Source organism: Epargyreus clarus, unplaced genomic scaffold, assembly GCF_041222505.1.
Source record: "Epargyreus clarus isolate Ecla_fem2 unplaced genomic scaffold, WU_Ecla_fem_2.2 ptg000031l, whole genome shotgun sequence".
NCBI lineage: Eukaryota > Metazoa > Arthropoda > Insecta > Lepidoptera > Hesperiidae > Epargyreus > Epargyreus clarus.
Genome location: NW_027332236.1, coordinates 10,175,802 through 10,190,551, shown reverse-complemented (window position 1 = coordinate 10,190,551; position 14,750 = coordinate 10,175,802). Strand labels below are relative to the sequence as shown.

The window sequence follows — 14,750 nt, the reverse complement described above, 5'->3', positions numbered from 1 at the left end:
CTACATCTTGGCCTGAAATCACACTTAAAACAAATTGTTATAATGCCCTCAATTTCATAGTTGGCAGACAAACACTTAAGAAATAATCATAAAAAGACAATTTTGTATAATTAGAAAGATCGTTTCGCCATATTTTAAGTAAGATATAAAGATAAAAAAATATTTGACAAAATATGCTATTTACTATATTTAAGATAATTCTTATATGTATATATTAATTATTTGAGAACCTTTAAAAAGTATGTAAGAAACACAACAAAAAAAACTACCATACTAAAGATACCCAATGAATTATCAGCCAATAATTCAAGAGGTATCTAATAAAACTAATGAAAACTAAACTATATTGTAAGAGTAAAAAAATTAAAAACAAATGACAAACAAATGAGATTAAACATATAAAAATATCGCTAAAACAACATTTACGAGAACATCAAAACTACAAAAACAAATTACATAAAAATGTCACAAAAGCTGAAGAAATTTGAAGAGATTATTCCTAAAGCGGCAACATCTGTGACCTACTATCAAAATTATTCAAGCAACGCCGGGTAAAGAGGCTAAGGAACTTGCCCCGACGATCTATTTCCATATGCTGCTCCTGATAATACCTAAAATGTACCTAACGACGTCTAGCTCGTATCACCAGACAATGATTTGACAAAACTTAGTATTTATATTCTAACGTAAGATGAAATATGGTAATAAGAACGGCGGAGACGATGAAAAAATGAAACTGATGCCAGTGACTTTGAAAGTCAATGTTGGTCGGGTGTAGACATAGATGGAGTGGAATTTATGGGAAAGATTGATGCTGCAAGAATATGTTAAGATAAATAAGAAAATATTACTCGTGAAGGATGAACGATAAATAATAATTTTATGTATGCCAATGGGTTGTGGCTTAAGACACAGGTACTACAAAAAAATGCTTTAGTTCGAAGGAATTGAATATTGAAAATGATCGTAGAGGAGAAAGATTTTGTAGTTTAGTTTCAACCTGCGAAACACCTTCTGCAACGTTAGAGTTTGATATGTGACCGCAGCAAATATTTTTACTTTCAATATTTTTCAAAATGATTTTTAAAGAATACTTGTTGATCAGTAGAATAAATCTAATAACCCTACCATGTTAATCGGATAAAAAAAGGAAAGTAATATATTACATGGATAAGAAATTCAAAAAGGAAGTGCACAAAGTAGTTCATGAAGTAAAGCTGATAGTAAGACTTAACTTTTTACTAGCTTTAAGTTATAAAGTGTCTACGAGTTTCAAATCTTATTAAACGACCAAGACTCCGGCCGCAGATTAACTCTGCAGATATCATGAAAATCGTCTGATCTTTACCATTTCTTGGCGTAACGCCAAATTCTGGTAATGTTTGCTAATTTCGGGGACTTTAACTGGCGAAGACAGCGCAGTTTATTATTGAAGTGCGAATATTAGGTGGATCTCGGATTACATTCAGTTGTTCGGCGATGATTGTGCGAATGTGTTCGGAATAATATGATACATTAATTAGCCAAGAGTGTTTGTAAGAAGATAGAGTTAAAACCCTAAGTGGAATCAAATTAACACGTTCTTCTATTCCGATTAGCTTATTCTGTATTCATTATGATTATTAATAATGAGAATAAATATTACTAAAATATGGATGAAGATATTGAAATATGGATGATCTTGGAATAGTTCAGAGATGATTTATGAGTTTTCACTTAAATAAACTGACAAGTAAGAACGAATATAAGTGAGGCCGCACATCAAACATGTGTACATGAAATGTCAAAATAAGTAATAAATTTACTTGCAACATCCATCTTTCCATATATTATCCACTCATTCCACTTGACAATCACAATAAACTTACATTATTTAATTTTTTCATCGATTCAAAATGTTCTTCATCGTGTATGTTTAGTGAAAGACTGGCTGTATTTATCTGATTTTGACATAACCTAACCTAACTTAACTTTTATTTCCGGTTTATAATTCATGATTTCGGTCTTTATGTAACTTACATTTTCTCTTGAATGTGTGTGTGTGTGTGAGCATCGTTTGATTATATCAGTGTGTGTGACGCTAATCAGTGTGTCACCTCTATGTGCTATCGCGATGATCTCTCTCATGCTGTGCTCGGGCTCCGGGCGGCGCTCGGGCTGTGGGTCGGCGGCGCGCGCCAGGATTTGCCGCACCACGTCGCGTGGCGGCGCGCCCAGGGGCGTCGGTCGCGATGACAGGCCCAGCTGGGAACACATGCTTGGGTTACAAGTTGAATAAGGTGGTAGGAGGTAGGGTCCATGGTTCAACGCCAGAGGCACCACCACATTTTTTGATAGATGACAACAGGCCCCTGATGAAGTCTCAGCAGTTATTTTTCAAGTCGGCTGCTGTTTACTCTAAGAACCTATTCAAGTTGTCAAGGCGTGATCGACAAACGACATCGTTTATCGACCATGTGGTCGTCCTAGGCCGCGATATGACGTCGCATAACGAAAGGTTCCATGGGCTTTGAGGAATTCCTCCTTACCCGGCAACTCACGCAGTGAGAATACCACTCAAGGGTGATGTGAGCTGCTATTAGGCAGCGGTGCAGTCTTTGGTCTTCGAACTGTGCTTTATTTCTCCAGATTGTCGGATGATACCAATACTGTCTAATACTGCAACTATAATAACTACTCCTCGAGTTCACGAGTGAGCCGGCGGTGGTCGAGCGTAAAGGGTGCAAGACCTACGAGATGGGCGATATGCGTTCCATCCAGCAGACTCCATGCCCCACAAATAGGCTTACCTTGGCGAGAATCTGTGTCTTGATGTGTTGGAGGCGCGCGGGCTCCGCGGGGGCCGGCTCGTGCGCGCGGGGGGAGGCGGCGGCGGCGCGCGGCCGGCTCGGCGCGAGCGCGAGCGCCGCACACAGCAGGAGGCAGGCGCGCATGGGCGCCTAGCCGAGCGCGCTCAGCCCGCGCCATCGGCACCGCGCCCTCGGGACATCTCCGCACCTGGTGAATTAACAACAGCATATTAGTAAAAATAGTAACCATAACTTTAATACCAGAAATAGAAATAAATTAGCAATTCCTAAACATAGATTATGTAAGGTGGCTAGATCTTTCATGGGCAACTGTATTCGCTACTACAATAAAATACCCGACCACATTTTAAATCTCACAGAAAAAAGTTCAAACATGTCGTTAAACTAACGCTATGTAAAAAAGCGTACTATAAAGTAAGTGATTATTTGACTGACAAAACGGTGTGGTCTGAATTAGCTCTAACTCCACATGTACCATTACGTTAAGTTGACATTGTAAAAACATTTTTTTAAAAGATGTGTGTTATGGAGTTTCTTTCGCCGCTTCTTCTCCATAACGAAACACCTTGTGAAGTGGTGGTAGTTGTATTGACATTCAAAAAGTGCTCTGTACCTATTTGTAGAACCTATTTTGAATAAAAAAAAAATATTTGATTTGATTTGATTTAACACCGACATCAACATCAATATCAGCATCCAAATTATGTAGGACAGCAGTAGGGAACGAAATAATTTAAAACTTTAAATTAGCGTTGGCAGATCGGCGTTCGCAGCCTGATAGCGCGCGATATACGGTATGCGATGCTAGAATGTTACATCCACAACAACATTAACATCAACATCAACACCAACATTGTAGGCGACGCACTGTATATTTTAATAATTAATGTAATTTATTCCTAATGTTATTTTAGTTAGCTCAACAAGCGAGTATGTATGTATTTATGTGTTCTATTTTATTTAATATACGAGAGTGCGCCCGAAGGTTCTCTTATATATGTCATCTATTTCTGTGTCATATCTTTCCAATAGTTTCAAATAGTAAATTTTCACCGGCTTTTTTTATAATGTCCCTCGCACGCGCTCAAATTCAACCAAATCTTTATTTAATTCATCACTATCACCTATAAACATCAACATCAACGTCAGCCTCAACATCAACATCAACGTCATCTTTATCATCATCATTTGTTTATAATATTGAGGTAGAAAACGAGCATGTGGTTCAACTGATGGTAAGTGATTATTCCTGCCCATGGACGTCTATAAAAACTCCCGATTTGATCAGATTGCTATACTTTATTATTATTATTTCTTTATAATATTGAGATAGCAGACGAGCGTATAACCCACCTGACGGTAAATAGCTCCTGTTGCCCATGGACATCTATAATCAACCTCCAGATACCTATCTGAGATTGACAATAGATGCAATACTATCCCTGAGGACTAAGTTGGAAAGCCTTGTACAACAGCGTTTAACACTGCTGTTAAACGGCAAAAATAAGATTTTCGGTGGTGCCACCACAGAAGGCACTTCCAAGTTCAAATTGTGAATAATGTAATTCTGATCACAGATACACGTCACGTTGCATAGAGTAGCATAGCACCTCAATAGTATGTTATTATTTATTATTATTTAGCCTTAGTTATTATTTATTTTACAGCAACATTCACTTGGTATGTTAATATATTATGTATTGGTCAAGCCTTACAACTAAACTTTTAACTATGTCCACATAATCAATGGGACTGATATTTGGATTACTTATAAAATGTTGACGAGTCAATGCTATATTGAAACACACATGAGGGATTCGAACTTTGTTCTCGGGGGCATTGCATCTGGATGACCTCGGATAGGAATCTGATCGTATTTGATCTTGATTATAGGTTTTTTTTATAATATAGGAGTAGCAGACTAGGATACAGTACACCTAATCGTATGTGACTACTGCTGCCATGGACATCTGCAATCAACCCTAGGTGATTTTGTATTTCTACCTGAGGTCGGCAACAGATGCGACGTTACCCCTGAGGACTAAGCTGGAACTCGAAAAAGTATGTCTCCCTTTCCACACCCGTCAAACCAAAACACAGCAGCGTTTAACACTGCTGTTATTAGGCAGAAATAGTTGTGGCGGTGATAGTATGGTTTGATTACAGATCTATGTCTCTGCACATGATTTGTTCCAATATTGTAAAAAAGATATAATCTTGTGTTTGCAACTTCATCACAGAAATAGTTTACAGAGTTAGAGTTCAACATTGTAACTACTAACTTGATGTAGAGTTATGTAGCCGCAATCAGCGAACTGGGTCACAAGCTTCTTTCATTATTGTAATTGAAAACTTTAAGTTTATTGCCTTTTTCTTTTTAACGATTCTTTTACATCGCCGTTTTAGTGGCCTCTACGTTTATTTTTCTGTTGACAGCACGTCTTGCCTATGAATCAGGCTAGATTTTATACTATGGAGCGTGCAATCCATCATTTGTATGTGTCCGCACATGGAGAGTATGGACACCGTTTGTAAGTGGTAGAACCCTCTGTGGTTCGACTCCAGCGGCACCACCGCCACACCTATTTCTGCCTAATAATAGCAGTGTTAGGCGCTGCTGTGTTCCGTTTTGAAGGGTGTGGTAAGGGAGACATACTTTTACGAGGCGTTCCAGCTTAGTCCTTAGGGGTAGCGGCGCATCTGTAGCCAACCTCAGGTAGGAATATGTAATCCTATTTGGGGTTGATTACAGATGTCCATGGGCGGCGATAGCCACTTACCCTCAGGTGGACTGCATGATCATCCGCTACTCTTATATTGTAAAAAAATATATTATTGCTATTACGCTTACAACATATTTCGTAGAGACTTTGTCTCTATTTATACAATAAAGTATAGTAAATAACTTAGTTATTTACTTAGTTATTACTAACTAAATAACTAAGTTATTTACTACATAATTGCATGCCCCACAAGACGCGAATGAAACTTATTGACCTCAAATTACTTGAGTAATTGCGTCTGGGTCAGCGATTCTCAAATATTACTCTACTTTGTTTTACCATTAACATTGTAACTTTATATATGAGGTTTGTGTGTCCTGAATACATTGTAGAAATTAAATGGATATGTTCTCAATCCCAGAAAAGAAAATCTAAATTAACATTGAAATGTCCGACTTGCCGGGGATTGAACTCTCTGCAACAGGCAAATTTGGCGATCATAATACACAAGTTATTTTAAGCTTACAGATTAGACACAAATAGATTAAAAAAATGTTTAGTTCAAATTCTCGGCTTCCCATATAGTGTAACCACAGAATAATAAATAGTTACTACGTGTAACGTAATCATTTACGTTTTTTAGACAATTTGTCTTATTAATTAAAAATCGTTATGCATTTTTATGATAAAGACTGTATTTTTTGTCAGTATTATCATTGTACTAATTTAACACGGTTTGAGAGTCGCTGCTCAAACTTAGCTGCCGCTTATGTGAACTCGCCTGTCTAGCTTCAGATAAAACTTATACGAAATATATGTTACTTATATCTCAGACTACCACTTATATTAAAGGCTAAGTTCATCAACCTATTACTGTCCCATTGCTGGACACAGATCTTCTCTCAGAGACTAGTTTAAGCCGCACTCCACTGCGCTGGTCAAGTGCGAATTGGTAGACTTCACATACCATTGAAAAGCTTTTTTAAAAGCTCTCAAGCATATAGCTTTCCTCACGAAGTTTACACATCGCCGTTACAGCGAGTAATTTATTTCTAATACACATATAACTTTAAAAAATTAGAAGTGCGTGCCCATGATTGGAACCACGAACCCACAATTGATTTAATCACTATTATCCATGATTTTAAATCAAAAAAATATATTCCAATCAAATTATTTTAAATCACACATGTTTAATTTGTAATATATTTTTTTCCTTGCATTTCTGTTAACGTATGTACACACAATATGAAGAATTGTTTTCCTTTGTTTTAAGGGTGAAATCGACCTCGTCAATAAGCGCAAAATGATTGATGGCGGACATCAATTGTAATCTAGATAAAGGGAAATATGTCATAACGTACAACATAGTTATAAATTCCGATTGTATACGCTGGAACAATATGGGACAGTACGAGCAAGACCTCAGGTTTATTTTAATTGATGCTGAGCTACTGCCGTCCGTGGACATCTATAACCAGTCTCAGATAGAATAGGGGTCCTATCCGAGGTCGGTCTAGATTCTTTTCTACGCCCGATAACTTAATTCTTTTATTATTAAATAATCTTAATTTTGCATACTAAAGATCGAAATATTACAATTTTTGGAGGCAACTATTAGATATATTTAGTATAAAAAAGGGTGAAATTTGAAACTCCTATAAGTTTGTCCCTTACCACACCCTTTAAACAAGAACAAAGTAGCGCTTAACACTGCTAATAGGCAGACAAGAGTAGCGGAGATGCCGCTGTCCAAATATGGAAGGTTCTTTTATAAATCTAAATAATAATTTGACTTTCTATTTCGATTTATTTTTATTTGAGTTCATAAAACGAAAAAGGAGTCCTATTATAAAACTATCAACATACAACGTATTATTACAATAGTTTAAAAAAATAGTTATAAAAAAATAAAACACAACGAAATACAACACCAAACATCGAACTTACAGTTTGTAAAAATATCCAAATTGCTTAGAAACCACCAGAGAAATTTATTATAACGGACCGTTGAAACCAAAAGGACCTATTCTTTTACCGTCAACAGCCTCCCGAGTACTGAGGCAGAGGTCCCGTTACCTCTAATATATATTGAGCGCAAACCCACACATTTATTGATAATTCGGCCACTTTCCTACAAGTTGTGGGTAAGATCATTACTAGATGTGACAATTTGATAACGATAATACGATCTCTACTGATACTGGCGTTACATTTCGTGTTTATATTGTTAGGTATCTATTCGATTTTTTTAAATATAGGAGGTATTATTTTTATTATAATGAGTTCTCATTTATAAAGTCACTGGCTGGTACGATTGTATGAGTTTTCATAAAAAAAGAAAAAAACGCGTCTTGACGTTTGAGTTGTATTTTGAGCGGGAATAATAAAAGTTGTAAAATGGTTAAAGTTTTATTTTATTCTTTCAATATATTATATTTGTTTGAAATTACAGTACGTACAGACCCCTATTTAGACCTTTAAGACAATATCCCTCCTATGCTCGTCGACCTTATATAGCAACTCCTATGCTTGTAACTCACCGTTTTCAATTGAGTTTTCCTTCAATCAAATTTTCAGTCATTCAAGTCTCTCGATATCACTGAGTTTATATTAAACTAGTGGTGCCTGCGGCTTCGCCCGCATTTTAAAGAAATAATATGACATACATAAAACGGAAAATTTGTACCTGCATTGGAATGAAAGTGGTGTCATATGTCGAAAATTGGCTCTTGGACAACAACTTTCCTAAACTTGATCAAATGCATAGTTTCCGATTCTATAACTACTCACGAATTAAAAATTAAAAAAAAACCTAATTAAAAAACTTTTCCCACGGACTAAATTGTGAATCTAAACCATTCTCAAGTCCCATTGAACACACAACAAATTTCATCAAAATCAGTCCAGTCGTTAAGGAGGAGTTAAGTGACATACACATACACATAAGAAATATATATATAAAGATTAGAAAATCTGTATTTATTAAAGAAAGAAAGTCGCATGCAAATGCTTGTCTCATTTTAAACATACTGTTTTGGGAAGTTACTAGATAAAACATATTAAGATTATCGATAGTAAGTTTTCGATTGGATTTGAACATGCTATTACAGTCTCAACTCGGAATTTGCCCTATTCATAAGTTGCCCTATTCATAAATTCATAGCTTATTCATAAAACGATGTTTCAGTCTTTAACAACTTCCAATAAAGTGGCTACACAAATTAATATCTTGCAATACAGCTTTATGTAAAATTTACAATATTAAAAACATTTATGTAGTGCGATTTAAGCCGAATAAAAATCTTTCTACTAAGTATTACAGCAAAAACATGTAATTCTTGTATTTGCAATTTCTTGAGAATGCAACACGACTGTTTAAGATAACCAGCTCTAAAGGAAACTAATGTAGCCTATATCACTTCCAGAATGCAGACGAATCCAACGACACCACATATGTTAAAATCCGTCAAGCCGTTTGGCCTGCAGGGCATGCCAAAGAATGCAACATACATACGCACATACATAACATACATACATACATAATATAACATTTTTTTACAATCGGGTGAAAAGACTACGAGTACGCCCAATTTACAACAAACTACGCTTATACCACTTCTAGTACAAGTAACTCCGTAATGTATTTATCGTTTGGGAAGTGGGCGAAAACTTATTAAACATCTTTGATACATCCTGCGCCGATAAAATATATTATGTTCTAAATATAACAACGGTTACGTACTTCTGTGGTTTAAGGGCGGCGAAGACGTCATAGGGAAAGGGAGTCTATATATAAACGTTTCCTTTTTATATTATAGGAGTAGCAGACGAGCATGCAGTCCACCTGATGGTAAGTGACTACATGGACATCTGTAATCGACTGTCATAGGATTAGGCATTCCTATCTGGGATTGGACACAGATGAGCCGCTACTCCTGAATCGACCCCAGATAGGATTAGATATTCCTATCTGAAATCGGCTACAGATGCGCCGCTACTCCTGAAGACTAAGCTGAAACGCACCGAAAAAGTAAGTCTCCCTTACCACACCCTTCAAACCAGAACAAAGTAGCGCTTAACACTGCTGCATTCATTTTTTTATATATTATTATAATTTCATTTCAAAATATTTTTTGTAACGCACATTGGACGTTACATAGTACTTTTGGCTGTTGTTTTTCATTTCATAGCTGGTTCCACTGCAAACAGAACTAGAGTTAGTCCATAAATCATTTTGAGCTAACTTCAAAAGTGGGTCATGTGCTTATAATTCTCTCTGCTCAGACGTATTTTAAAATCAAATTCGGCGCTATCTGGGCCACGGACTCTGAAAAATGTTCTGCTTTTCATTTTTTTGTGCTTTTGGCTAGAATCCATTTCTGGACATACGTTTCTAGCTAACTGATCTTGTGGAAGGCAGACATTTTTTTTTGATATAGGATTAACGGACAAACAGTCCACCTGTACCAATTCCAATACAAATTCCAATCAGCGCCCCTAGCGGATTGTGTCTAGAAAATCGTATGGGCCAATACGTAAACAAATACCAAAACAGTCATATTTGTCGAAACGTAAAAACTCCTGGTAAGGGTACTGATCAACCCCAGATAAGATTATATTCTTGAGGTCAGCCACAGGTGTCCTGCTACCCCTCAAGGCTAAGCTGAAATGCCTTCCTTACCACACCCTTGAAACCAAAACTCAGCAATGACAAACACTGCTGTTATTAGGCAGAAATAATTAGCCGGAACAAACCAACAGACAAACAGGCAGACAAATATTAAAAAAAAATATTTTTCGTTATATATACCGTATTTAAAAATATGTAACAAAAATATTTATATCACGGCGTGCGTAAATTGACGTTTTACGCACGCTTCGCGTGCGCAAAACCTCCATTTCCGACCCCGTAATATAAAATTTTATACAACACGCGGACGAAAAATGTTTTTCTGACTCGTGTGATTGCAGTCCTCGCCTGCGGCTCGGCCTGCAAACTCACACTTGTCAGAAAAAAATTTTTCGTCCTCGTATTGTAATGTACTATTTTACTATAGCCACTTTTATAAACATTTAGTAAAAAAAACTCATATTTTGACAATTCACTTTTATTTCTATGTATGTATACATTTTCTATTGTTCTAAATATAATAAATAGTAACATAATTCCTACAATAACAATGTTAGGATTCGCGCTAACCTGTACACACTAATTAAGAGAAATAGGCCGTCATTTTCTATAACAAATATCTAGAGATAGCTAAATCCTATTCATACAGTTGTACGGAATCAGAAATAGCTGGAATTCTGGAAAAATCTGGGAACATCCACCTGGCAACCACCCACGCAAATAATCTAGGACGAGTCCTTCAATCTATATATACATCATTTATATACGAAGATTGTTATATATACTTTAACATTTAAGGTACGCCCGAGGCCTTAGTTACTATAGCTGAAGGTAGCAACGACGCCTACATACAATTAATAATCTTGACGATTTCTCGGGGGATAAATATTACAATAATACCAGACTTTATCTTAAATCACACAGAAAGAAAAAAAGAAAGATGAAGCAGGATATTATACAAAGTGTAAAAAGCAAACTTACCATTGTTACGACACCCTTCAAACCAGAACATAGCAGCGTTTAACACTGCTGTTATAAGGCAGAAATAGGTGTGGCGGTAATGCCGCCCTAGTCCAAGCACAAAGGATTTTACCACCTTCAGAAATTTAATTGAACTTAAATGTTAGCGATTTTAAAACTAACGAAAGCCTTTGATAAGATCTTACATGCAGGCGCCAATTTTAGAAATGTAGACAGCTTCATTAAGCTTAATTCTCGTTCCTAATTTACGAATACTAAGACACCAGAGATTATTTTAATTTTGAAAGCGTTCTCTTCGCTCATAGTACGACAATTACCGGAGTTTCGCAAGGCATTCCTTTGACCCCTGATATTTAACATCTTTGGTAACACCCACACAAACTCGGATGGAAAGATCTAGATCGGAGTAACCTAATACAGCTCATTTAATGGTTGATCGATTATCTTCTATTAGGTTAGACGGAAATTTCAACAGTGTTAAATGTACTTTTAGAATAGTAAGTACTTTTTATGTGTACAAGATGTGGCCAAGCATTACTACATCAACTAAAAAAACTAAAAACAAAAGTAATTCGGAGCCGGATCCACGTGACAGATCAAATTAAAAACCTCTAGGCTAGGCTATCACTGGCCCAATTTTTCGAAAAGCATAATACAATTATAATAGTTACTTTATTAAAGTTACCGAGTGACTTAATTTATGGAAATTCTTTGAATAGTCAACTTGACGAGCGTAGAATTAATATTGAAGTAACCTCAACTCAAGCCAAATACAAAGTTCAACTAAGTTAACATTCAAAGTTAACTAAAGGGCAAACAGTCGTCCATTATAATGGAAGTTAAACATTCAATTGAGATCATTTTGCTATTCGTAGATTATTCGCATAATGCCAACTTCTAAGTTCGATGAAAATTTCTTTGCGACAACACTAAAATACAGTTGGACACAATAATAGACATCTGTATTTTACAGTGTATTTTACATGTGTAAAGTTTAAAATGACGGTATATTTTTAATATTACATGCAAAGTTATACTCCATTGGCGTAAGTTATTATTGTGTATGAAATAATAATTATAGTTTAAAAAGTAAAAAATGCTATATATAAGGAAAATCGTTAATCCTGATTCGTGACGATCCTGATTAGGAGAATGGGATAAAGTTATTAAAATCGTGTATTGTCATAGGTTCTTAATAATTGTTCAAAATTTTAAATTAATCGGACCGTTCAAAGTGGGTAAAAATCGAGTTCAAAGATTCCGTTACATACATACATACAACCCAACCTAATAAAAGCGTGGTAATTAAGACGAATTTTTTTATTTTATTTATTTATTTTCTTTTATTAAAACGGGTAACCGAATAATACCTAATTTAAAAAAATAATGTTATAAATTAAATTAATCGTATTATTAATAATAAATACTATTAATTTAACATGGAATAAGCTTTTAAAATAAAAATAAAATGTGTTATGTCAAATAAGGTGTGTTATCGATTTACTTTCGTCGCTTTATTTCCATAACGAAACACTTTCTGAAGTTTGTGGCAGCTTATATTTACGTTCAAAATGATTTTATAAAGAATCGAATTGAAAAAAAAAATGAATTTAGAAATTTAGATTTTTGATGTATATTTTCCCATAGAACCACAGAGTTCTACCACCGTAAATGTTCCAATGTATTCATAAATACCTTGTAAATAAAACTCTAATTACGATCAAGAAGCGCAGGGCGTTACCAAATTCTAGTACATTTTACATACACGTTTCGATCAATTACACAAAAAAATAAAAATAGCAAACGTATTTTATTGGCTTTGTCGTTATGTCGCCTCTTTCGTATGGAAATTTGGATTCCCTTTTTTATAGAAAACTATTTGTCTGTTTATATATTCAACTAAGTACACATGACTTTGAAATAAAAATCTGAGGCACGTGCCACTGATTCGTTTGAAAGCTGAGTTTTATAGATATTCCTACCTGAGATTTCCCACAGACGCGACGCTACCTCTGAGGACTAAGCTGGAACGCCTCGGAAAAGTATGTCTACCTTACTACACCCTTTAACCAGAACACAGCAACGCTTAACACTACTGTTAATAGAAATAGGTGTCGCGGTGGTGCCGCCGGAGTTGAACCAGAAATAGTTCTACCACTTAGACCTATTCACTCGTATATCTTTTGTAGGGTAGAAAAGAATATGTAATGAATACAACCGAGCACGTGCATCAATTGTAGACATTGACATCTTCCATGATTCGTGTCTTTCGTCTAAAAACAAACTAACAACTCATTTGCTTACTGTTTAAATTGAACTGCTATTTTAAGAATGCTATCTTAATGAATACTATTTAACATTCTATTTTTGGAATATTTGTCTATTTTTTTGTTACAATAAGCAATAACATGTCTTTGGCTAATTACGAGAATGCTGTACATACTTATAATTGGCATGTATATAGGGTACATTATTACTATTGTATTTAAGTTGAAAATGTTATGTATACTATGCTGTTTGCATGTCTAAATAAATAAATAACTAAAAGGTTTTCATCCCCTGCCACAGCGTTGCATATCACACGAAAGCTCGAGCTTACGAAGCACAAAATGTAACCGCATTAAGAATACATGTGAACACAAAAGTTCAGTTAGGCACGTGTTTCATCGCGAACGAGTAGAGTTTAGCGATAACCTCGCTAAGCTATGTTTTTAGTTGCCTTATCTGTGTGCCTCTCAAAGCAGAAGGCATGGGCGATAGCATTAAACAACCTCAGATTACCTTTCACCTTTACCTTTCACGATCTCATATATCTTTAACTCCATCCCAAAGGTTGTCTGGAAGAGATCGCTTCTAAGCGATAAGACCGCCTATTTGTATGCTGTCTCATATATTGTTTTTATATGTTGCTTATATTTGGTGTACAAATAAAGAATATGTTGTTGTTGTTGTTGTTGTTGTTGATTAAATTAGAATCCTACCTGAGGCTGCCACGAATAAATAAATAAACGCTTTCTACACTCACAGCCCCACACTAGTATTCCCTGTATCAAACATCCAGACCTAGAACAGATATATATATGCATCATTCAGATATCTGCCTGGCCGGGAATCGAACCCGGAACCCTTTGCGCGTCAGACCGGTATGGTGACTGTTCCGCTGGTCGTCAATGTACGCAGGCATTGCTAACCCTAAGGACTAGCGCTCCTTTACTACCCCTGAGATACCTCAGATAAGAATCTAATCCTATCTGGGGTGGATTATTAATGATTATTATTATAATTAATATTTTTGGGCGACATTCACTGTTTTATCAATTTACGGCATACGTTTACTATATGTACCGCTTCAAAATCTATTTATCAAATATATTCATATAAATTATAGCCTATGTTACTCGTAGATAATGTAGCTTTCGAATGGTGAAAGAATTTTTAAAGTCGGTCCAGTAGTTTTTGAGCCTATTCATTACAACCAAACAAACAAACAAAGTTTTGCTCTTTATAATATTAGTGTAGAATAAAAACCTTATATGTATATTCCAATCGCATATCTCGTGTGATAAGACTGTTATTTAAAACACGAAGCATTTCTTTCTCAAA

General features: G+C 35.6%; 1 protein-coding gene across 1 annotated transcript in view; it reads right to left on the bottom strand.

Moving 5' to 3' along the window:
* LOC140754902 (uncharacterized) overlaps positions 1–14,750 on the bottom strand; it is a 44,160-nt gene continuing 29,410 nt past the window's right edge. Inside the window, exons 2-4 of the mRNA XM_073090066.1 lie at positions 2,790–2,997; positions 2,020–2,244; positions 1–12 (exon numbers count right to left, since the gene is read on the bottom strand). Coding sequence (XP_072946167.1) covers positions 1–12; positions 2,020–2,244; positions 2,790–2,933 — 381 coding nt within the window. The 5' untranslated portion in view covers positions 2,934–2,997. The remainder of the gene's footprint in view (positions 13–2,019; positions 2,245–2,789; positions 2,998–14,750) is intronic.